The sequence below is a fragment of the Ranitomeya variabilis genome, chromosome 5, assembly GCF_051348905.1.
Source record: "Ranitomeya variabilis isolate aRanVar5 chromosome 5, aRanVar5.hap1, whole genome shotgun sequence".
Taxonomy (NCBI): Eukaryota; Metazoa; Chordata; class Amphibia; order Anura; family Dendrobatidae; genus Ranitomeya; species Ranitomeya variabilis.
In genome coordinates, this window is record NC_135236.1 from 212,274,983 (window position 1) to 212,300,606 (window position 25,624).

The 25,624-nt window shown below is 41.6% G+C and overlaps 1 protein-coding gene across 2 annotated transcripts in view; it reads right to left on the bottom strand.

Annotated features, from left to right (window-relative positions):
- WDR72 (WD repeat domain 72) overlaps positions 1-25,624 on the bottom strand; it is a 563,678-nt gene that overhangs the window by 405,710 nt on the left and 132,344 nt on the right. For both annotated transcript variants that reach the window (XM_077263771.1, XM_077263769.1), the window contains exons 3-5: positions 8,965-9,129; positions 7,285-7,391; positions 2,276-2,354 (exon numbers count right to left, since the gene is read on the bottom strand). In XM_077263771.1, the coding sequence (XP_077119886.1) occupies positions 2,276-2,354; positions 7,285-7,391; positions 8,965-9,120 (342 nt within the window). In that variant the 5' untranslated portion in view covers positions 9,121-9,129. The remainder of the gene's footprint in view (positions 1-2,275; positions 2,355-7,284; positions 7,392-8,964; positions 9,130-25,624) is intronic.

Sequence of the window (25,624 nt, forward strand, 5' to 3'; positions counted from 1 at the left end):
CTGCTGCGACATTCGGATGGTAGGGTCAGAATTTGGCGTAAACAACATGAAATCTTTGGGATGTGGTGGAACGGGAGATTCGCATCAGGGATGTGCAGCCGACAAATCTGCGGCAACTGTGTGATGCCATCATGTCAATATGGACCAAAATCTCTGAGGAATGCTTCCAGCACCTTGTTGAATCTATGCCACGAAGAATTGAGGCAGTTCTGAAGGCAAAAGGGGTCCAACCTGTTACTAGCATGGTGTACCTAATAAAGTGGCCAGTGAGTGTATATATATATATCAAACAGATTTTCAGGAGGCTGATTGAACATCCATGTTAGTAGTCCGTGGCTGCCGAACCAGAGCCCTGAAAATTTCCCTTTACTGGCCTGGCATGTGTCACGCCACAATGATGATGAGCCAACTAATCAAAAGGGATGCTTGGGATGCCGACAGATAGGAGGAGTTTTGCAAGTCCCTGCAATTTTTTTTTGCCTAAATCTTCAAGTAATCTGGACCAAACACTTTAAAAGAGACACATTAGTGGACTTTAAAGCTAAGTTCACACTGGGCGTTTTTGCCTTTTTTTCCTGCAACAAAACCTTAGTGCTTAGCAGGAAAGAAGCTGCAGCAAAAATGCAGGTTTTGCTGCTTTTTTGCTGCATTTGTGGTGTGGTTTTGCTGCATTTTTTCATTTGTTTTTCTCATTCAATTCAGTGGCTGAAAAACAATTCTATGTCCAAAAAAGCAAGCAAACCACAAAATACTGATGACAAAAAACCAAGTTGTGTGTATGAAGTTTCTGAAATCTTATAGACATAGCTGGTATTGTCAAATGTAGCTAAAAATTTGCATAAAAAGCAGCAAAAATGCCTAGTGTGAACTTAGGACCCATACAGTATAGTGTTCTTACACAGGGGCCCTGTTCAGTCTGTGTCTCTGTCCACTCCTATATCTATATATCTGTACAGCAAAAAATGGCAGCACTCCAGATGATTGATAGAGAAGAAACAATGGCTTATATTCACCCATGTGTGTAACTTTTCAGCTCTTCAAGCTATGAGTTTTTCTCACAGTTTGAAGAGCCAAAATAAACTTATTGTACAAAGATGGAAAAAAAAACATTTTTTTCACTATCCCATACCTGGAGTGCTGTTCTTTATTGCTGTATGTATATGGAACAGGGTAGGACATACCGTTGGTATACCAAGAGTAGCCAAATTGGGGGCCCAAGTGATAAGGGGGCCATATTCACCTCAAAAGTAGCAATCAGGTTTTGTCACAGACACAATATTGGATTGGAATGTTCCCATTTGTTGCTCTTTCACATGAGCTCTCTTGTCTGTGTCTACCATTGATAAAGAGTATACTGGGTCAGTACCCTGAAGCTTGCACAGTTTGCTAAATCTGTTTTGTACAATGTTGCTTTATTTGTGAATATCTCCTTATCTATCTCCCTGTCTGTCTATCTATCTATCTATCTATCTATCTATCTATCTATCTATCTATCTAAACAGTTTCAGTGATGAATAGATAGTATAGCCGCCCCAGAGGAAGCCCACGCGAAACGTGCGTTGGGGCTGCCCTTCTGCTGTGCTCTCTCTCTCAAGGGTCAGATGACTGTGCCATTACCTAATCTCCTAATTATAATTTTCCTTCATATGGTTCTCTCATGCTTTTTATATATATTTTTTGCCCTGGGTTAATACAAATTCTATCATTTATATACTTTGTGGAGACCACTTAATATTGTGCAGAGTGTACCTAATATAATAATGAGACATCTTAATAGGTCACTATTGCGTGAAGCCATCTATTATTCCTTGGGCTATTTACTTATATTGTGGACATCAGGTTCCTGGTATACCCTGTCCATAGGGTTATAAGGCTATTTTGACTCATGCCTTACACTGTCTTGTGTGGGACTGCACTTTTGCGACATCCTGTGCCATCAGTTTTTTCTGTTTTACCTTCTATTTTCTACATTTGTGCTACTATGTTTTTGTGAATTTTTCTGTGTCATAAATGTTGTTGTTTTTTTACATGAATGTTTTCTGGACTTTTTTGACTCCAAGTCGCTTAGAGGGCTCATGAATAGATAGTATATAGCATTTACATAGTAATCTATACGTAATTTTGCAGAGAATGTAACATAGCTTGGATTCTGCATCACTGAGGACTTCCAATCTGAATAGTTCAGGATAGTAATAGCAGCTTTTGAAATAAAGGTTAAAGGTCGTCAGGAAGCTTTTTCCATAGCACAGTGTTGTGACAAATCTATAATACTTACGCAGATTGCCGTGTGCCTATATGGCAGCTTTGCATTCTCCATGCAGTGGCCGGTGTTGACATTCCATACACACATTTCCCTGTAAGACATAACCTCAGGTTAGCCGTTGTCATTTCTACTTAGTTGGTTGGGACAATTCTGTGACATGGATTTTTAAGTTTAAAAACTGTATTTAAGAGAACACTTATCATTTACGTAGCGTTTTTGTTACCGATTACTGGAGAAGAAAATGTTGCGGTCATTAAGAATAGATGGCATACAGAACGTATTCCCTTTTGTTTAGGTAATTACACCCTGCTGCCCTGCATCAAACTAACTTTAAGGCCATGCCTGGAATAAAATGAATTGTAGGTATACTGCCATTATGTCTCATCAATGTGTCACTAGAAGTATCATTCTTCAGAACTACATCCTCCTGAAATTGGGTCATTTCACAGAACCTCAGCAATACACTTTTTATGCCGTGACTATGTTATTTTCCAAGACTATTATTTACTCCCAAGATGAAACAGCGCCACCATGAGGATTATTTTGTGATAGCTTTAGGTCTTTACAGATTGGAGATTATAACTGTAGCTTTTAAGACCAAAAATGTGGTTGACCCTAGAAAATGCTTTGAATAATTTGTTTTCATGGTAACTTTTTTATTAGAAAATTACCGATGACCCAAAGACTGATGTTTCAGATTTTCTTAAGATGAATGCTTTCTAATACTAGTTATAATAAAAAAAAGTATACAATTATTATGAGCTTATCAGCCGATTCATACAGCCTGAAACAAGGGTGGCATAATTCTGAGACCAGCTGTGTTATTGATTCCATGTAACATGTTAAATTAAATATACTTTAAACATTGTCGGGGTATGATGTAGTTAAGATTAGAGGTCAGCAAATTTTTCTATTACGATCAGCGGCAAATATTGTCTTTGCAACATTCGTCAAACACAGCTGAGCGTCATTAGACTCAATGGAAGTAAAGATGAATGATTATGTTTCGAAACCGATCATCAAACATAAATTAGGCACGAATAGAGTACCAATGTGGCACGAATATGACAAATTCAGATTCAGATTCGATGACCGATTCCGAACATATTTGCTCAACTCTAGTTAAGATGACTAATCCCAGAGGCAGATCCCTGGCAGCTTCTCCACAACACACTCCTTAGGGCCGATGGAAACGATTGTGCTAATTACATTCTCCATCTTCTCCATTCTATCTGTCCGTGGAAATCGTACTGCACTCAATGTCATCAGAGTACAGTCCGATGGTTTCCACCGACTCATTAATTTGTACGGCCAAGTGTGAACCGAATATCATATCCAACTTGGGCAGCGATTGTATTTTCCTCCGAATGGCATGGTTAGATGCAAAAATCTGACATGTGCCCGGCCCCATAGAACAACAGTGGTCTGAGTGTGATCTGATGTTTTGTCGGATCGCACTCAGACCACAAATACGGTCATCTGCATGAGCCCTTAGACTGACTCTTTGTAATAAAATAAAAGCAAAATAGCAAAGGTCTATCCCTACGTGAAAATGTAGGGAGAGACCTACAGGCAAGCCAAGAGACCAACTGCTGTTTTAAATTATGTTTTACCTAAAAACACCACTGCATTTCAGAATGAAATATACATGGTTGCAATAATGGAGACGGTCTTTGATTCATGCTCCTCGGGATTCAGGCAGCATGAAACTGCTGACAAATTTCACTTTAAGGCCATGTTCACACATTTAGTCAGCATTTTACATGAGTAATTGTAAGCCAAAATCAGGAGTGGAACAATCAGTATAAGTATAAGAGACACATGTGCACCACTTCTGTATTTTTCATCCACTCCTGGTCTTGGCTTACAAATACTGATGCAAAATACTGACCAAATACTGAACGTGTGAACCTGGCCTTATTTGAAATCTATGATATACAGTCATCATGAACGAAAGTGTTTGCACCCTTGACATTGTTACAGAAAACCAAGTATTTCTCCCAGAAATTTATTGCAATTACACCTGTTTTGTTATATACAGTATATGTTTATTCCCTTTGTGTGTATTGGAACAACCCAAAAAAACACAGGAGAAAAAAGCAAATTGGACAAAGTTTCACACAAAACCCCAAAAATGGACTGTACAAAATTGCTGGCACCTTTCCAAAAATGTGAGTAAAAGTAAACAATTTAATTTCAAGCATGTGATGTTGGTTCAAACTTACTTTTAGCAAGTAATAGGTGTGGGCAATATGAAAATTACATCTGAAACCCGATAAAAAAAGGAGAAGTTGACTCAATCATGGCATTGTGTCTGTGAGTGCCACACTAAGCATGGAGTACAGAAAAAGGAGAAGAAAACTGTCTGAGGAATTGAGAACCAAAATTGTTGAAAAATATCAACAATCTCAAGGTTACAAATCCATCTCCAGAGATCTTGATGTTCCTTTGTCCATAGTGTGCAACATAGTCAAGAAGTCTACAATGCCTGGCACTGTAGCTAATCTCCCTTGATGCGGACGGCAGAGAAAAATTAATGAAAGGTTGCAACTAGCAATGAGTGAGCAGTAAACTGTTCCAATGCTCGGTACTTGAATTGAGCATGTTAGACTGGATGGGTGTTTGACTCGAGTACCAAGCATAATGTACGTCAATGAAGCAGTCGAGTATTTTTCTAGGAAAACTGTACTTGAAGGGCTGGGAGAGAGATGAAGCAAGAGAGACAAAGAGAGATTAAGCAAGAGAGACAGAGAGGGATAAAGCGAGAGAGACAGAGAGAGATGAAGCGAGAGAGAGATGAAGTGAGAGAGATGAAGCGCGCAAGTGAAAGAGATGAAGCATGTAAGAGAGAGATAAAGCGAGAGAAAGAGAGATGAAAGAGAGATAAAGAGAGAGATGAATAGATAGAAATAGAGAAAATATATTCCCGGTTTCAGTGCTGTGGCTCAGATTAAAATGAGGTACTCGGCACTGCACGGTACTCAATCGAGCACCCAAATGCTTGATAGAGTATCGAGCAGGGGCGAGCAAGCTCACTCATCACTAGTTGCAACGAATGATAGTCCATATAGTGGATAAGCAGGCCCAGTCAAGTTCCATAGAAATTCAAGCTGCCATGCAGGCTCGGGTGCATCAGTGTCAGCTCAGACTATACGTCGATATTTGAATGAAAGGAAATGCTGTAGCTGGAGACCCTGGAGGACCCCACTGCTGTTTTTTGATAAAGCACATCATTCTACTGTTTACCAAAAACGGAATGAGCCCTACAAAGAAAGGAACCCAGTACCTACAGTCAAATATGGTAGAGGTTCAAAGATGTTTTGGGGTTGCTTTGCTGCCTCTGGCACTGTGTGCCTTGACTATGTGCAAGGCATCATGAAATCTGAAGAAGACTACCAAAGGATTTTGGGTTGCAATATAGAGCCCAGTGTCAGAAAGCTGGGTTTGGATCCTAGGTCATGGTTCTTAAAGCATAGTTCAAGAAGCACCCAGAAATGCATGGAAAAAAAGTTCTGGAGAGTTCAGAAATGGACAGCAATGAGTCTGGATCTAAATCCCATTGGACACCTGTGGAGAGATTTTAAAATTGCTGTTGGGAAAAGGCTCCCTTCCAATATAAGAGACCTGGAGTAAAAGAAGAATGGTCCAAAATTTCAGTTGAGAGGTGTAAGAAGTTTGTTGATGGTTATAGGAAGCTATTGATTGCAGTTATTTATTCCAATGGTATGTGACCAAATGTTAAGTTGAGGGTGACAACAATTTTGTCAGGACCATTTTTGAGGTTTGGTGTGAAATTTTGTTAAATTTGCCTTTTTTTCTCTGTTTGTAGGTGTTGTTCCATTACACACAAAGGAAATAAACATGTGTATAATACAACGTGTAATTGCAAAGATTTTCCTGGAGAAATAGTTCATTTTTTGAAACAGTTTCAAGGCTCACAACACTTTCAGCCATGACTGTTTGCCAAGTTACAAATAGCACTGGTAGGATAGATATGCTAAGTTTTAGATTCACAGTAAATTTGAAATATATCTAATGTAAAGAATGTTGCTGCTGACTAATCCTTCCTGGCAGGTTAATTGATATTCTGGAAATCTCAATAAAAGTTACAGCCTAAAATATTATTGTAAGTCTCTGTAAGGTTAAATTGAGATATGTTGTATTTCCAGTTCTTGTTCCTGAGTTTATAAAATTACATTTGCTTGTACAGCTAATAATTTTGGTGCACACCATTTTCTTTGCTTTGCCACATTTTGAATTTCCTACGTTGTCTTTAAAGATTTAAAAGGTTTGCCCCGTTTCAGAAAATCTTGGTCCGTGGCTGCAGTTTGTTATTTGGCTCCCAGCATCCGGTATTGGCTTCAGCACTAACAGGAAAAAGGAAAAAGCCAGCTCACCGCAGTTGCCTAGTCCCTCTGGAGCATGGAATGAACGTCACTGCCACCGACAATAATGATCAAAATGTGGTAGAAGTCCATCTCAACAAATGATTAAAACATCTCCACATTCATCATTTGTCCATAGATCAGGACATTTATACATTTCTGGTGCACTTAGCACCTTACTCATGAGCTCAGCGGCTGTTTCCGTCTAGACATAACATCCTCCTCAAAGCCACTGAGCTCACTGACGTGATGTTAGCGCCACAGCCAGTAGGAAAAATCAGGAGCAACATCAAAGACTATTTTTGCCATTTTACCTATTGCTGGTTGTCTATGTTTTTATATGAAGATTTTGGAATAAAGTTTGTTGGAGTGCAACGTTTTGATGCTGGACTATTTCACTACCAAAGTACTGGTCCCGGACACAGTGAGAAAACTGCAGTTTATTTTTTAAAAAACAAACTGCAGCCAGGAACCAAGATTTTTTGAAAGTGGTCACTCTCAGTTGCCATCCACCCTGAATCTACTAAAGCTCTACTTGGGTACGTAAGCAAGAGCATTTAAAATATTATTTTTTTTTAACTTTTTCCACATTTAACCAACAGAATTTAGGGGGGGATAAAATATCCCTGTACTTACCCATTTTCTGAACCACTAACCACATAAGGTTGTTTTTCAAAATCTCGCGCTCTCGCTAAGCATGTAATAGCAGCAGTATGGCCAAACAGAATTGCTTTAGATGTAACCTAAAAAAAATTAAGAAAAATTATACAACACAACAGAACTGTGCACATTTAGGGTGCAGAATTGATTGGTTGGGTGCTCTGTATAATATTACCAGTGTTACTCTCGTCTACAATAAGACACACTTTCAGCCTTCGAGGCCCATTGGGCCAGATACTTCTGATTTAAGAGATGTGAACCATAAAATTATACTCCTCAATGGCTGATTCTCTCATTCCACCTGGAGTCAGTCAGTATTCTCATATAATTATAATTCTGCTGGTCAAACTAAGGCATTAATAGCACAGAATTCCAGATCACTGATGCCAGACAGAATTCTAATAGGAAACTATTATTTATTAATACGAAGTTTCCAAAATTGCAAACAGCGTTCAAATAAAAAAAACTAGTATTTCTATGTATTTGGACTAATCAATAAAGCAACTATGCAGCAAACATCTTTATGTTACATGAGTATATAGGTCACTGCTTTTTGACTTACCAATGCACTATGTAAGATACTTAAATAACTGGATGTTTATAGGGTATTGATATAAAAGAGTATATCATTTTTTGTTTCAGTTCCTACGTGTACATATTCCTGCCAGGCTCAGCATTATGTAAGATACTATGATCAGGTTTTACAGTATATCTTTGTGCTTAACTTTATTAACCATTTGCATGTATTGAGGTAACTTTGTAACAATATATACTGAATAGTAAAACATAAAGCATTGAGTGATGCAGAAGGGGCAATTTTGCTCGAGAGATAATGCAAAGCGGTTTCCATTTTTAATATGGTACCATCCACATGTTTGCATGTTAGTAGGAGCTTTTAGCAACTCAAGCTGCCCACTGTCAAAATTTAAAGTGTGACTATACAAGGCAAATGTATAGTCAACATATCCACTGTCTCCAAATAACTTGTCCTGCGGCCCACAATGCACCAATAGTGGCAGGTTCTTAGGGAACACGATATGCTGACTATACATTTGTCATGTATAGTTAAACTTTTACTATAGGTTAACTTCAACTTAAAAGATTAGCTTTTTGATAACATTTCCTTAAAAATATTTATCAATCCTAAAATGCACAGCACAACATATATTGTTTCTAGAAAAAATATAATTTTGCTTGCAGGGGTTCTCCCAAAATTGCAAGTTATCTTTTATTCATGGAACCCTAGTGGATGGATCACTAGTGATCCAACAGTGGGATTCTAGAACTCCAAAAACAGGAACCTGCATAGCCCCATCTTGAAAGGTGTGTATACTGAGCCTCTGCTCCATTTGTTGTCTATGAAACTGCTGGTGAAAGCTGTGTGTTCCTAAATTCTTTCTGACAATGCCAAAGACAAAGAATGGTGTATAAGCCGAGCATGTATACATCCACTCCATTACAGAGGAGGTTCTGGAAAGTATTGTTCTAGAGCCCCATTCTCGAGATCACTGAAAATCCCAGTGCTTGACCCCCTGTAGTCAGAAAATTTTCCCTATCATAAGGCTCTTATACATTTTGGGTAAACCCCCGATTAAAATTTTGTTATTGATCTATATTTCGACACAAACTGCTTTAAAAAAAATTTCATTTACAAACCTTCATGTCCATTGACAAATGCCAAAGACATATCTGCCCCTCGAGGCTTCCAGTGACAATTGTTTTCTGATCATCTGTTATCATCATGGTGGTTACACTGTGAGCAGGAGCCCGATTTCCCCATAATGCCACCGCCTGGGTAGTACTCTTCATCATGAGCTTGACCTATAATTAATAAGAACATTTGTATAAAACAGCTACAAATTCTACAGCAATAATATTATTACAAAAGAGAATTTAAACTAGTGTGCAATTGTGGTGCCATTAAGAGATAGTCATTTAACTCAGGACTGACAATTTTCGGCTCCTTTTTTCAAGAGGGAAAAGTTATAAAGAAAAAAGATGGAGTAAACAATGTACACCAAATTTTATAACTATTTAAAATACTTTTTAATTCCACTTCAATAATTTTGTGTCCAGTAAAAGGGTTACTTCTAAAAGTAGGCAACAATTGTACGAAAGTTATAAAGGACATGTAACATTTTTGGCTCAAAAGATTCATGAAAATGTATGCAGAATGTAAATTACTCTTCAGTGAGGAAGAGAGCAAGGACTCTAGTGTCAACTGTCAGAGGTAGTAATGCTAAGATTCATATGCTGTGTGACCTGGAATAAGAATCCAAACCAGAAGCTTCAGTTGCATACACATTTTTCAAGGTATTTGCCCCTCATCAGTGCAAAGTAGAACTAGCCGAATGGGGAGAAACCTTCGACATTGCCTAGTTAGTGCTGGGAGACTTATAGGCGATTAGATTATCCCTTGAGAATTTTAAAATAAAATAGGCTCTTCAAAGAGGAATTGGATGTAGCTATGTTGCTCTCCACAAGAAGAAACTTTACCCCTTATGCAACTTGTCAGAGGCTTTTCATTCAACCAACCAGTTCTCCTGCTTTGCATTGATGAGGACTTTGAAGAGAAGGAATATAAACCAGCTCACCAGTGATGTATAAGCTGAGTTTCGGGAGCACGGACCTGCTATGTTCAGGTGTGCAGAATCCAAAAGAAGAAAATGTCCAGCTTCACCGAATCCATGAAAAAAAGTTTTCCTTATTCACAAACTTAAACATGGAGGATACAAGCTTCAGCATAAACCATATGGGTAAGAATCTCAACGCGTTTCTGGAGACTAAGCTCCCTTAATCATGATGAGTACACAAAATACTGAAACATATCCTCAAATGGAGTTTCTGATTTGGCATCCTGCTCTAAGTCAGGTGAATAATAATAATAATCTTTATTTTTATAGCACCAACATATTCGGCAGCGCTTTACAGTTTAACAGTTTCAAACACAACAGTTTTAGGTAACAATGTTAACAATACAATAATAAAGCAAAATAAGATGACCCTGCTCGTGAGAGCTTACAATCTACAATGAGGTGGGGGAGATACAAAGTACAGGTGTGTATTTACAATGATGTATTTACAATGATGGTCCAGCCATCTTCAGGGGTGGGGGATAGATGGAGATAGTGAATGGGCTACACATACACAAACATAAAATGACTTTGATTAGTTTGATTAGTTAATGTGGTAGGCCGCTCTGAACAAATGTGTTTTGAGCGAGCGCCTAAGACTATGCAAATTGTGGATGGTCCTAATATCTTGGGGTAGAACATTCCAGAGGATTGGAGCAGCACAGGAGAAGTCTTGGAGTTGGGAGTGGGAGGTACGGATTAGTGCAAAAGTTAGTCGAAAGTCATTTGCAGAGCGCAGCGGTCGGCTAGGCCAATAGACCGAAATGAAGGAGGAGATGTATGGGGGTGCCGCGCTGTGGAGAGCTTTGTGGGTGAGAACAAGTACTTTCAATTGTATCCTGTAATGAATGGGCAGCCAGTGTAATGACTGGCGAAGAGCAGATGCATCTGAGTAACGATTAGCCAGATGGACAACCCTGGCTGCTGCATTAAGGATAGACTGGAGAGGGGAAAGTCGAGTAAGGGGGAGGCCAATTAATAGAGCATTGCAGTAGTCAAGGCGGGAGTGGATCAGGGCGACAGTGAGGGTTTTTTGTCTCCATGGTGAGAAAAGGGCGGAATCTAGAGATGTTCTTTAGGTGTAAGCGGCATGAGCAGGCAGAGATTGTATATGGGATGTGAAGGAGAAATCGGAGTCAAACAAAACACCCAGACAGAGCGCCTGCTGCCGGGGTTTTATTATGGTGCCACCCACGGAGAGGGAAATGTCAGATTTAGGGAGGTTAGTAGAAGGCGGGAGCAGAAGAAGTTCAGTTTTGGAGAGGCTGAGTTTCAGATAGAGAGCGGACATGATGTTGGAGACAGCAGACAGACAGTCAGTGGCACTCTGTAGTACAGCGGGGGTAAGGTCAGGGGATGACGTGTATAGTTCTGTGTCATCAGCATAAAGATGGTACTGAAAGCCAAATCTGCTGATGGTCTGTCCAATTGGGGCTGTGTACAGGGAGAAGAGAAGGGGGCCAAGGACTGAGCCCTGAGGTACCCCAACAGTGAGAGGAAGAGGAGATGAAGTGGAACCAGAGAACAGAACACTGAAGGAGCAGTCAGAAAGGTAAGAGGAGAACCAGGAGAGAGCAGTGTCCTTAATGCCTAGTGACTGGAGCCTAGAGAGTAGGAGAGGGTGGTCAACAGTATCGAAAGCTTCAGAAAGGTTGAGAAGAATGAGCAGAGAGTGGTCACCATTAGATTTTGCTGTCAGAAGGTCATTGGTCACCTTGATGAGTGCAGTTTCTGTTGAATGTAATGGGCGGAAACCAGACTGTGAAGGGTCTAGGAGGGAATGAGTGGAGAGGTAACGGGTAAGGCTGGAGTAGATCAGGCGCTCCAAGAATTTCGAGATGAAGGGGAGATTGGAGACTGGTCTGTAGTTGTTTGTGCAGGATGGGTCGAGGGTGGGTTTTTTTTAGTAATGGAGTAAAGATAGAGTGTTTGAAGGAGGAGGGGAAAATGCCAGAGGAGAGGGAGAGATTAAAGAGTGTAGTTAGGTGAGTTGTGATGACTGGAGAGAGAGAGACTGGAGGAGGTGTGAGGGAATGGGGTTGGTGGTGCATGTAGTCGGATGAGAAGAGGAGAGGAGCTTGGAGACTTCTTCTGTGATGGGATCGAATGTGGAGAGTGAGCCAGGGGAGATGCAGGGAGGGATGGGAGTCATTGCACTTGGTGTCTGGGAGTGGATTTCCTGACGGATATTGTCTATTTTCTCTATAAAGTGGGAGGCCAGGTCATCAGCACAAATGTCTGTGATAGGGTCTTGTGCGTTTGGCCTGAGGAGGGAGTGAAAGGTGTTAAAAAGTTTCTTGGGGTTGTTGGATAGTGAGGAGATCAGGGTGGTGTAGTAGGCTGTCGGCTCTCCTGACCTGACCTTAACAGCTGTATAGAAATACATCATACTGTCTTTCTCGGGTCAGGAGGGGTGCCAGGCCAGTGTGTGCAGTGCGATGCGATCCTCGCATAAGTTATACGGCAGTCTTACTCTGCCCTTTGGTTTGCTACCTCCAATAGGTTGCATTAGATAACCTCTTCTGAGAGGAAGAGAAGAGGGTATTTGTATATTTCAATTCCTAGGGGAGTACTGCATGACCTAGAAGTCTCCCTTTGCCATCTTGGCACCTTCCACAAGGAGAAAATGTACCCTTAAGGGCAAATATATGCTGTATCAGGAAAAGCAGAAGTCTCCCTGAATAGTAGACACTAAAAAAACTCTCTGGTCCAGTGTTCACTTGCTTCCACCTCGGCATCCTCATTGAGCCCAGTGTTCGGCTGACCCCATTATTGCAGCTTTAAAAGCAAAGACCAATGTAGAAGTGGTGCTACAGTGGTAAGGGCTTCATTGGGTAAGTAATCTATTTTTTTTCTACTTTACCCAGTTCAATATGAAACCAGACTACCCTTTTAAAGTGGACATGTCAGCTTTTCAGACATGTCTCTTTAAGTACTGTAAATACTTGCATTCTGTTTCCATGCTCTGCCCATTATTAAGCTGAACCACAACATCTCCAAAAACTGAACTGGTAAAATTATGTACAGTCAAATATTGTAGTTTTAAATTGCTATTGTCATTATAAAGTTACTGATGTCTGCCCCAGGAGAGATTTATTTGTGCTTCTAAAGTATAGTGATTTGACACGTAATTTTGTGTCAATTTTTTGGCAAATACTGACAAATACACTGGCATTCCTGATGAGTGTGAGTCATATTGAATGATATTTTGCAATAATTCTCTGAGCGAATATGTGACTAACAGCAAAAGACAGAAATATTGATGAATGAATAACTACAATAAAAATCTGGATTTCTGTAATAATATAAAAAACAAAAGGCTAAAATAGTTAAGTGAATTATAAGGCCATATTATGACATAACATTTTTCACTTTATATGAGTTATTTTATGGATCTAGCAACATCATATTCTGTACAGACATAGTCATTGGGGCTCACAATCTAAATTCTCTATCAGTATGTCTTTGTAATAAAGGAGGAAACTGGAGAACCTGTAGGAAACATTCACTAACACGGGGAGAACATACAAATTCCTTGCTGATGTTGTCTTTGGTTGGGGTTGAACCTAGAATTCCAGGGCTATAAAGCAGCAATGCTAACCACTGAGCCACTGTGCCATTTTAAGTCCTCTATATTACTTTTAATAGAAGTTCATTACACTGTATTTAGGTATTATTTACTATCATTGAGAGATTTATTTTTCTTTTTTAAGACAAGTGAGGTCATCATAAAAACAGACGTCACTGAGATGAATTTGTCATTTAGTACTATACGTATATTGTGTCTTTATTGGTCAATGTTTGGGTGTTATATGCAACCCATTTAGTACTTTAACAGTTCTTTACTATATGTACTATGTTCCATATAATCTGACCCCTGCGCTCTCTGTTTTTTGAGAAATTTTCCAGATTTATACACGTTTGGTTTCTTCAACTTCTTGTGAAACTATTTAATAAAATTACTTCTTATACTATAATGTATCATGTAGCATCTGTTTTTCTATTCCTATTTGCATCTATAATGTAGCAGATAACAGATCCTTATACCACAATTCCATTTTTCTGTTCCTAGAACAGAATAGTGAAGCTGACCTCAGAAATGCAGGTGTGAACAGAGCCTTGAGCGAAGCAAAAAGGTATTAGATTTGTCTGGTTTGTGCCTTTAAAACTGGAATGTATATTTTTTTAAATCTAGAAACTCATAGCCTTTGGGGTGGAGAGATAATATATTCAAGTATTGCCACAGCATTGGCCTTTGTGAGTGATCTAAACTAGCAGTATTCCCATGAACCTGTAATCTGCATTTTACAGCTCTGTGGCCCTTTTTTAACTTGTGCTTCTGGCTTACCACAGTCCGTGAGCCGCTCTGTTATAAAGTAGTTTGTTAAACATGAACAGTTTTCTGTCAAATGGATTCAAACTCAAGCGGTGATTTGCTATGCACAGTATTGATTAGTGGCAGGGCTCCAATGCCAATTACGATGAGGAAAAGAAGATTTAGACTTACTCCCTGGTCAGTACTACAGCAGTACCCGACTCATCCCTCCCAGCTTTTGCTGTTAGCTGTCTGTCATTCACTTACAAACAAGTCACACCAATACCCCTGACAACTACATTATACAATATTGTACAGAAAAGACTTGAATTTCCCCACGGCTTCTCTCCCCTATTATCAAAATCACTCTCACTTATAAAAGGACGTGATTCTGATAGCAGAGGATTACAATGTAATTAGCCAATGTTCATTATTACATGCACACTTCAGGACTGCATCATTTATTTTGCAATTCAATTAAAACCAATTTTTCCATTTGATGTTGTACTCAAAAACACAATCCCACCCACAGAACCAACCATGAAGTAGTCTAGTAATTATCTACATGCATGTGGGGAGATGTGATATCCACTCTGTATTGCCTTACAACCTCCTAGATCAGGCAAATTAGGTCACCAATGACAACATCTTGGCAAACATGTTAATATCAGCAGGGATCCCAAAGATGGCTATAGCATCACCATAAACAAATTTCAGCTAACTACATGCAAAACTATATGTATATGCACTTTTTTATATGTTCATATTTAGGTTGGGTTCAGATTGCACTTTTTACAGCACCCAGTGTCTTGAGCTGAACCCCGAACATGAACTTCCTACTGTACATCAGTGTCACTGCTAGGGATTGTGGGGTTGATGTCAGCAGCTGGCACTGACATTGAGTCCACGGCTTATTAATGGAGAAGCATCTGTCAGACATCTCCATTACTAATCGAGTAGTCAAAAGAAATAAACACACAAAAAAAATCTTTATTTGAAAAAAAATACGGCCATGTTACTGTTCGGTTTCGGCGTACTAGTAAAGCTTATTGAAAGGCTTTTGGCACTTCCTGCCCCATCACAACCATGCCAAGTAAAGGCATGGCTGTGATTGACTGGCGCACCACATGACCCCGTCGGAATGTGTAAAATAAATAAAAAGAAAAAAATGACATGGAGTCCCCCCTATTTTTATTAAAAATCGAGGGGAAAGTAGACAGCTGTGAAGTGGTAATATTATGCTGGGAAGGGACCAAGATTCATGGACCTTCCCAGCCTACCAATATCAGCCCCCAGGTATCTGCTTTGCCTTTGCATGTTATGTCTGGGGTGGATGATGGCTGGTCTTATTAGGCTGGGAAGTAGCAAATATCCATGGACCTTCCCAGCCTATTAATATCAGCCCCCAACTGCATGTTTTGCCTTAGCTGGTTAGCTGGAAAATATACAGGTGCTTTTCGCAAAATTAGAATATAATCAAAAGTTAATTTATTTCAGTACTTCTATACAAGAAGTGAAAAGTCATTATCTCAGTAAATTAGAATATTTATAACACCAGCTTGAAAAATAATTTTAAAATCCGAAATGTTGGCTTGCTGAAATGTATATTCAGTCAATGCACTCAATACTTGGTTGGGGCTCTTTTTGCATCAATTATTGCATCAATGTGGTGTGGCATGGAGGAGATCAGCCTGTGGCACTGGTGAGGTGTTATGGAAGCCCAGGTTGCTTTGATAGCAGCCTTGAGCTTGTCTGCATTGTTGGGTCAGGTGTCTCTCATCTTCCTCTTGACAAAATCCCATAGATTCTCTATGGGGTTAAGGTCAGACGAATTTGCTGGCCAATCAAGCACAGTGATACTGTTGTTTTTAAACCAGGTATTGGTACTTTTGGCAGTGTGGACAGGTGCCAAGTATGGCTGGAGATTGAAGATTCCAACTCCAAAAAGCTTGTTGATAGAGGGAAGCATGAAGTGCTCTAAAATTTCTTCGTAGATGGATGCACTGACTTTGGTATTCATAAAACACAGTGGACCTACACCAGCAAATGACATGGCTCTCAAAACCATCACTGATTGTGGGAACTTCACACTAGACCTCAAGCACCTTGGATTGTGGCCTCTCCGCTTTTCCTCCAGACTCTGGGATCTTGATTTCCAAATGAAATGCAAAATTTACTTTTATATGAAAACAACACCTTGGACCACTGAGAAACAGCCCATTTCTTTTTCTCCTTGGCCCAGGTAAGATGCTTCTCACGTTGTCTATTGGTCATGAGTGGCTTAACACAAGGAATGCGATACTTGTAGCCCATGTTCTGGATACATCCGTGTGTGGTGGCTCCTGAAACATTGACTCCAGCAGCAGTCCACTATTTGTGAACCCCCCCAAATTTCTGAATGGCCTTTTCTTAACAATCCTTTCAAGGCTGCGGGTATCCCAATTGCCTGTGCACCCTTTTCTACCACACTTTTTCCTTCCACTCAACTTCCCATCAATATGCATGGACACAGCACTCTGTGAACAGCCAGCTTCTTTAGCAATGTCCTTTTGTGGCTTACCTTCCTTGTGGAGTGTGTCAATGACTGCCTCCTGGACATCTGTCAAGTCTTCCCCATGATTGTGGAGCCTACTGAAACAAACTAATGGACTTTTTTAAATACTTAGGAAGCCTTTGCATGTGTTTTTGCTAATTATTGTAATTTACTGAAATAATGACTTTTGGATTTTCACTGGCTGTTATCCACGATCATCAACATTAAAAGAAATAAACAATTGAAATAGATCATTCTGTTTGTAATGACTCTATATAATATATGAGCTTCACTTTTCGTATTGAAGAACAGAAATAAATTACCATATTTTTCGCTTTGTAAGACACACTTTTTTCCCCCAAACTTGGGGGGAAAATGGGGGTGCGTCTCAGAAAGTGAACATGCCTTACCTGGGTGGTGTCCGGGTGTCAAGATCTCGAGAGATGAGATTTCAGTGCTGAAATCTCATCTCTCGAGGTCTTGATTCCGAGATCACCATCAGCGCATGCGGCGCCCCTGACGGTGGCCATATTCCCGGAGACCAGCGCATGTTAAAACCGGGCAGCGCCGGACACCCACGCAGCACCGCTGGGCACTGGAGACACCTGCAGCAACCACCGGGCACCCGGAGACACATGGCAGCAGCACAAGAACCCCGCAGCAGCACAAGATCCCCACAGCAGTGTGCCACACATTGGAGCCCCCACTCATCCCTGCCTGTGGCCTGGAGCATCACCCCACTCCTGCCTCCTCCAGCAGTGACCCTGGGACCCCACTTCACGGTAGCCACCACCCCAATAAGCAATAATATGCAAGGATTATAAGAAATACCACCAATTTATTAAAAAATATTTTTTTCTTATTTTTCTCCTCAAAACTTGGGGTGCGTCTTATAATCCGGAGCATCATATAATCCGAAAAATATGGTAACTTTTTGATGATATTCTAATTTTGTGAGAAGCACCTGTATTGTAGTGGCCTAGCCAGTCTCCAGACTTTAATCCCATAGAAAACTTATGGAGGGAGTTGAAGCTCTGAGTTGCCAAGCGACAGCCTCAAAATCTTAATGATTTAGAGATGATCTGTAAAGAGGAGCAGACCAAAATTCCTCCTGACATGTGCGCAAACCTCATCATCAACTACAAAAAATGTCTGACTGCTGTGCTTGCCAAGAAGGGTTTTACCGCCAAGTATTAAGTGGGCAAACACAAAATCAGCAAGGGATAAAATACTTATTTCCCCCACTGTATATATACTACAGTATGGTCATTGCGAAGCTCCACAACAACCAACAAAAATCTAGCTGCCTCCACCAATAAAGGCCAACTGGACACCCTTTACAAGTTGCAAATGGCTTCAGGAATGGGGGTCTTACAGTAGAGCAAGAAGAACTAAGCTATTCCATTTTAAATATTTAATCCAAAAGTAGGCACTATTTATAAAAATATACAAAAGATGTTACAAAATGGGAACAAGGCAATACTGCATTTACAATTACATAAAATAAAAAAGGATAACAAAAGAAATGTACTAAATCTGATGTCACAGAAATACCTCTTATCTTTATGAAGAGAAGCATTCCAATTAGGAAAATGGGAAACTCACACAGCAAATTGTCTTCCATAAATGAACAATGACAAAAACTCTGATTTTATCAGATACAGGTTATGGCACACATAACCTTGGTGAGCTCATATGGGCGCTGCTCATGGGATGTGACTAGGTCTTTAGAAAATTATGGGTTCCCCAACTTTCATGATATCTTTGCCCCTTGAGTTTTTTTGTGCACAATTCACTTGGCCTTATCTCTGTGTCAAAGTTATGGTTTGGGGATGCAAATCTTCCATGAAGACCACTTGTGGCCAGAATGCTTTCAACAGTAGATGAGTGTACTGTAACTAGGTCCAACTGGTGTCTGCAAATTCTGAGTTGCTGGACATCTTCTGATTTAAACGGGAAGTGAACATAATGTCTTTCATCTGCTTTACTAATTTTCCTTGGCCAGCCACTGAGTCTACAATCTACAAAGATGTGCATTGCCATTTTCTTGCCACAAACAGATACTTACTTATCCATCATAAATCGGCCACAATCCAGTTGTCTCAAAGCTCTCCAAAGATTCCCTGGCTTTGCAAATTATTAACATCAATTCATTAAAGAATACTCTCAACGGTTGGTCTTCACACAGATTCTTCTTCATGAAAATTTCACCAGTAAATCGGAATTGTTCCATTGGTGATCATGAGTTCTAAGCCATAAAATTAGATTTTGAGGAAAGGCAACATCTACTAGTAGGAGCAAAGTTCCAGTGAGCATCTATACTCACCATAAAAATCACAAATATCTTTCATCAGCCTATGGTCATTCTTGTTTATAGAGTTTGACTTCATTTACACCTACCGTCCTGCTGAGAAAAACTGCAAAGATGATGCCCTGTCATGTCCTTTGATTATTGTTATACCTCATACATGCAAGTGAACATGTATGGATCCTTACTATCATCTCTTCTGTTAGTTCTTCATCTAAAGCACTGTATCAGAAATTAATATCCTGGGTCAATTTTCACTTCTCCCTGGTTACCCAGGATCTAAGTGAACTGCTTGCTCATTTCTACTGGACGCCCAAATGGAAACAAGACATCAAAGAATTCATAGCACCTTGCTGTCAGTGTACACATTTCAATCCCTCACATCAAGCACCTCTTGGGCTTCTTCCAATATCACAAGAGCGTTTACCTGATATTTCTATAGACTTTGTTATTATCTTCCTCAGGAGCAAGGGTTCACTAGCATCTGGATCGTAGGGGACTGTTTGTCTAAAATGTTTTGCTTTGTTCTGTTTTTAGGACTTTCATCTGCTCCACAGTTGGCCAAAATATTTTTCAAAATAAATCTCTCAGTTTACATAGTGTCTGGTCAGAGTCTGCAATTTGTTTTTCCAAAACCTGAGGGCCACTCTGTAACAATTTAAAAATCTCCTTATATTTCTCAGCTTTTCCTCACTAAAATAATGGGCAAACTAAGAGACTCAGTCAGTCCATAGAAAAATATCTCCAACTCCCATCAATATAATTAGGCATATCTGCCTCTTTGGTGTCAGAGTGGGAGATATGAGCGACACTCACCGATACTAATTCCTGGAAAGACAGGATCTGGAGAGAGCCGCAGACTCCCAGGAATGCAGAGCCAGCAAGACTGGCTCCAGGCCTGAGAGGACCTGAATCACCTGACTGCAAGTGGGCGTGGCCTAAGCTCCAGGGAACTAGAAGGTGAAGGAAAACTCCTAGAAAGACAACTAAGAAGCAAAGCTACCAAGGGGTAAAGATAGAGACAAAAACAGATCAGGCCGGGGTCAGAGCACAGGATAGCGTAACAGTACCAAGGGACTAGACAGAAAGGATAGTAGGGGCCAAGCCGAGGTCAATAACGAACGGACAGAGAAAGTACAAATAGGGAATCCAATAAGCAATATCCAGAGAACAGACCGAGTCAGAAAGCCAAGAGATCAAACAAACTAGCACACAGCACACTCAGTGGTCAACACACTTAGCCAAGGGCGGAAGTATAACTGACAAAGGAATCTCCCAGAAGGAGACTTATATAAAGTCCACCCAGGACCAATGTGAGGCTACAGGAGTTAACCCTAAAAGAACCAAACCAGACAAACCGTGACAGTACCCCCTTCTCAACGGGGGGCCACTGGACCCCCAGGCTTACCAGGATACCTGGAATGAAAAGCACGAATCAAGCGATCTGCATGTACCGAGCGGGCAGCAACCCAGGACCTGTCCTCAGGCCCATACCCCTTCCAGTGAACCAGATACTGTACCGACCGCCGCACCAACCTGGAATCCACGATGTGACCAATTTCATATTCCATGTGTCCCTCCACCAAGACAGGGGGCGCAGCAGACCCAGACTCCCCCCGAACTGGCACAAAAGGTTTCAGTAGGGATTTATGGAAGACATTAGGGATCTTGAATGAGACTGGTAAACACAACCTGTAAGCAACTGGATTGACCTTTTCTACAATCTTGTATGGACCAATGAACTTAGGGCCCAATTTAGCTGAAGGAACCTTCAGCTTAATGTTTCGCGTGGAAAGCCAAACTTCGTCCCCAACCCGAAACACCGGACCTGGGGTTCTTTTCCTGTCAGCAAAAAATTTATATCTCCCTTGAGACCTGGAGATATTCCGCTGGACCTCTGCCCATGTATTTTTCAGACTCTGAACAGAACCCTCAGCCCCAGGGCATCCAGAATCCATACGAGAAAACTCGCCGAAATGTGGATTAAAGCCATAATTAATCATGAAAGGAGACATACCGGTAGCTTGGCTCACACGACTATTGAAAGCGAACTCCGCCAATGGCAGTACATAACACCAGTCATTCTGCCTAGCGGAAATCAGACATCTGAGAATTTGTTCCAAAGACTGATTAGTGCGTTCTGTCTGACCATTGCTCTCAGGGTGGTATGCAGATGAAAAAGACAGAGAAATTCCCAATTTTTTACAGAAGGCACGCCAAAACTTAGCCACAAACTGCACCCCACGATCAGACACCACATTCAGGGGTACCCCATGCAACCGGACCACATGCTGCACAAACAATCCGGATAAAGTCTCAGCAGAAGGTAACGCGGTCAAAGGAACAAAATGAGCCTGCTTCGAGAACCTGTCCACCACTACCCATACCACAGTATTGCCCCTAGACAGGGGAAGATTGGTAATAAAGTCCATGGACAAGTGAGTCCATGGCCTTTCAGGAACTGCCAAGGGCATCAGTTCCCCGGCCGGCCGACCGTGAGAGTTTTTGGAACGAGTGCAGACCCCACAACCAGAAATGAATTTTTTAACATCCGAACTTAGAGTAGGCCACCAAAAAGTCTTAGCTATCGCTAGGCGTGTGGCTGAAATACCAGGATGAGCTGTAAGCTTGGACTCGTGAAACTCCTGCAGGAGTTTAAGTCGAAGCTGGAGCGGGATAAACAACTTACCCCGCGGCTTGGCAGCAGGAGCCAGAGACTGAGCCCCCTCAATCTCTTGTTCCAACTCAGACGAAACCCCTGCCAACACTACCCCAGGGCGAAGAATGGAGGACGGTGGCTCAGGTGGAGACACCGAATGAAAACTACGAGACAAGGCATCAGCCTTGATATTTTTTGACCCAGGCCGAAACGTTATGGTAAACTGAAAACGAGAGAAAAAAAGTGACCAACGGGCCTGTCTGGGCGTAAGTCTTTTGGCAGATTCAATATAAGATAAATTTTTATGATCGGTAATTACAGTGACCGAATGTTTGGCCCCCTCCAAAAAGTGCCTCCACTCTTCAAACGCCAGCTTCACCGCAAGAAGCTCTCTGTTGCCTACATCATAATTCCTTTCAGCAGCAGAGAACTTCCTGGAAAAAAACCCACATGGCCTGAGGTTGGTCAGAGTGATGGACCCTTGAGACAACACAGCACCCACCCCCACCTCAGAGGCGTCCACCTCCACAATAAAAGGTTTGGACGGATCTGGCTGTACCAAAACCGGGGCGGTAGTAAAGCATTTTTTAAGAGCAGCAAAGGCCTCCTCAGCAGATGAGGACCAATTTTTTACATCCGCACCCTTGCGTGTTAAATCTGTGAGAGGTTTGACCACCTGCGAAAACCCCCGAATAAATTTACGGTAATAATTGGCGAACCCCAAGAAACGCTGAAGCCCCTTAAGATCTCGGGGTTGTACCCAATCGGCAATGGCCTGCACCTTCTTGGGGTCCATACGAAAACCCTCACATGACACAATTAACCCCAAAAAAGATAATTCTTGAACAAAAAACAAACATTTCTCTAATTTAGCAAACAGATGATTTTCCCTAAGTCTTTGGAGGACGGTTCGTACATGAATCAGATGAGACTGACTGTCAGATGAGTATATCAGAATATCATCCAAGTAAATCACAACAAAACGACCAATAAGATCAGCAAACACAACATTGATGAAATTCTGAAATATAGCGGGGGCGTTGGTAAGACCAAATGGCATGACTAAATTTTCAAAAAGTCCCTCGGACGTGAGGAACGCAGTCTTCCATTCATCCCCCTCCCGGACTCTTATCAAGTTATATGCTCCCCGAAGATCCAGTTTGGAGAACCATTTAGCCCCCGAAAGTTGGTTACATAAATCAGGAATCAACGGGAGAGGATATGTATTCCGAACCGTTATTTTATTAAGTTCTCGAAAGTCGAGACAGGGACGTAAACCGCCATCTTTCTTTTTTACAAAAAAGAACCCTGCAGCTATAGGTGAGACAGAAGGACGTATATGTCCCTTACGAAGACTTTCAGCAATGTAATTTTTCATAGCCAAGCGTTCAGGGCCAGACAAATTAAACAGACGGGCTTTAGGTAGTTTAGCCCCTGGGACTAATTCGATGGCACAATCAAAAGGTCTATGTGGCGGTAACGTCTCAGCCTCGCTTTCAGAGAACACATCTTCGAAGTCTATCAGGTACTCCGGAATACCCTCCAGCTCGACAGACGACACAGACACAGATTTGACAGGTTTAACCAACAATGCAGATTTAGAACACAAGTTAGAACAATTAGACCCCCACTGAACAATCTCCCCCGTTTTCCAATTAATAACTGGATTATGACGTTGAAGCCAGGGCATACCCAACACTAAGCCTGCTGGCAGATTGTCCAGAACAAAACAACTTAATTTCTCTTCGTGAGCAGCACCCACTCTGAGCGAAAACAAATCAGACATAAAGAGAATTCCCTCTTTTGTGAGGGGGGAGGAGTCAATGGCCACCACTTTGATTGGAGATTTGAGCCTAACTGTCCCTATCTTGCAACGTGTGACCAATTGGGAGTCAATCAGATTGATAGATGAGCCACAGTCCACAAATGCTGTCGAAAAAGAAGAACAACCATCCACTAATAGTTCCACATGAAGCAACACCTTAGAAAATGAGGACAAATGTACCTGTGGGTCTGAGTAGTCTCCTCGATAACTACCCAGACCTAGTCGTTTCCCGCCGACCGGGTCGATGATGGGCAAGAAGGACACTCCTTCTTCCAGTGTCCAGCTTCACCACAGTAAAAACATAACTGCTTTTCCCGCCGGCGTTTTCTCTCTTTTTCTTTTAAGCTGAGGGCACCTACTTCCATAGGCTCAGAAACAGTCTCTTTTCCACTGAGAAATAACGGAGTCTCCACCTGCATCGCCCCTCTGGCCCGCAACCTGCGGTCCATCCGGACGGCCTGAGTCATGGCATCCTCGAGGGTGTTTGGTGGAGGGTGTAACGCCAGGGCATCTTGTAGCCGCTCGGACAAGCCTCTACGAAAAAGTCCTCGGAGAGTGGCATCGTTCCAAGAGACCTCCGCGGCCCAGCGGCGGAACTCCGTACAAAACCACTCGGCCGAGTGCTTCCCCTGACAGACACTCATCACCATATCTTCTGCCAATCGCACACGGTCAGGCTCATCATATATATGCCCGAGGGCCTCAAAGAACGCATTCACTGACATTCTCTCAGGAGCGGTGGGAGGAAGGGAAAATGCCCAAGCCTGAGGGGACCCCCTTAACAAGGACATGACGACCCCTACCCTCTGACTTTCATCCCCAGAGGACCGTGGTCTCAAATTGAAAAAAAGTTTACAACCCTCTTTGAAAACCCTGAACTCCTTCTTATTTCCAGAGAAAAAGTCAGGCAACTTAACAGGGGGTTCTGGAGACACCAGCGCAACATCACTCGCCATAGCCCCCTGAACACCAGAAGACAATGCTCCCTGCACAGTCTCAGTGACCTGCTGCTGAGAACGAGCAAGGGCCTGCTGCTCCAGGGTTAAGGCCTGAAACATCTGACTTAGTTTTTTCATCTGCTCAGACAAAGACTGTATGGGATCCATAACCCTCAAATCAATACACGCCCAAAACTGCAGAAACACAGAAATAACTTAGGGGTCAGTTATAATGTCAGAGTGGGAGATATGAGCGACACTCACCGATACTAATTCCTGGAAAGACAGGATCTGGAGAGAGCCGCAGACTCCCAGGAATGCAGAGCCAGCAAGACTGGCTCCAGGCCTGAGAGGACCTGAATCACCTGACTGCAAGTGGGCGTGGCCTAAGCTCCAGGGAACTAGAAGGTGAAGGAAAACTCCTAGAAAGACAACTAAGAAGCAAAGCTACCAAGGGGTAAAGATAGAGACAAAAACAGATCAGGCCGGGGTCAGAGCACAGGATAGCGTAACAGTACCAAGGGACTAGACAGAAAGGATAGTAGGGGCCAAGCCGAGGTCAATAACGAACGGACAGAGAAAGTACAAATAGGGAATCCAATAAGCAATATCCAGAGAACAGACCGAGTCAGAAAGCCAAGAGATCAAACAAACTAGCACACAGCACACTCAGTGGTCAACACACTTAGCCAAGGGCGGAAGTATAACTGACAAAGGAATCTCCCAGAAGGAGACTTATATAAAGTCCACCCAGGACCAATGTGAGGCTACAGGAGTTAACCCTAAAAGAACCAAACCAGACAAACCGTGACATTTGGACTGAATATGCCAACAATTCAGTTTCAGCTTCCCTTGGGATATACACATCTGGACAGAGGTGCAATTAAATTTGGCTGCAGTTGCAGCTAAAGCACAAGAGTGCTGATAGATACCTTCAACTTGTACCCAAAATCTCTCCCAGTTTGGCTTTCCACCAAAAATACCCATTTAAAAACTCCTTACAAATAGTTGGCTCTTAAGTTTTATAGCACAGTTCACATTGTTCAGCAAATTATTTTGATCACTTTCCAACTGAAGGTACCTGTCCGTATTATGTCCTTTGTTC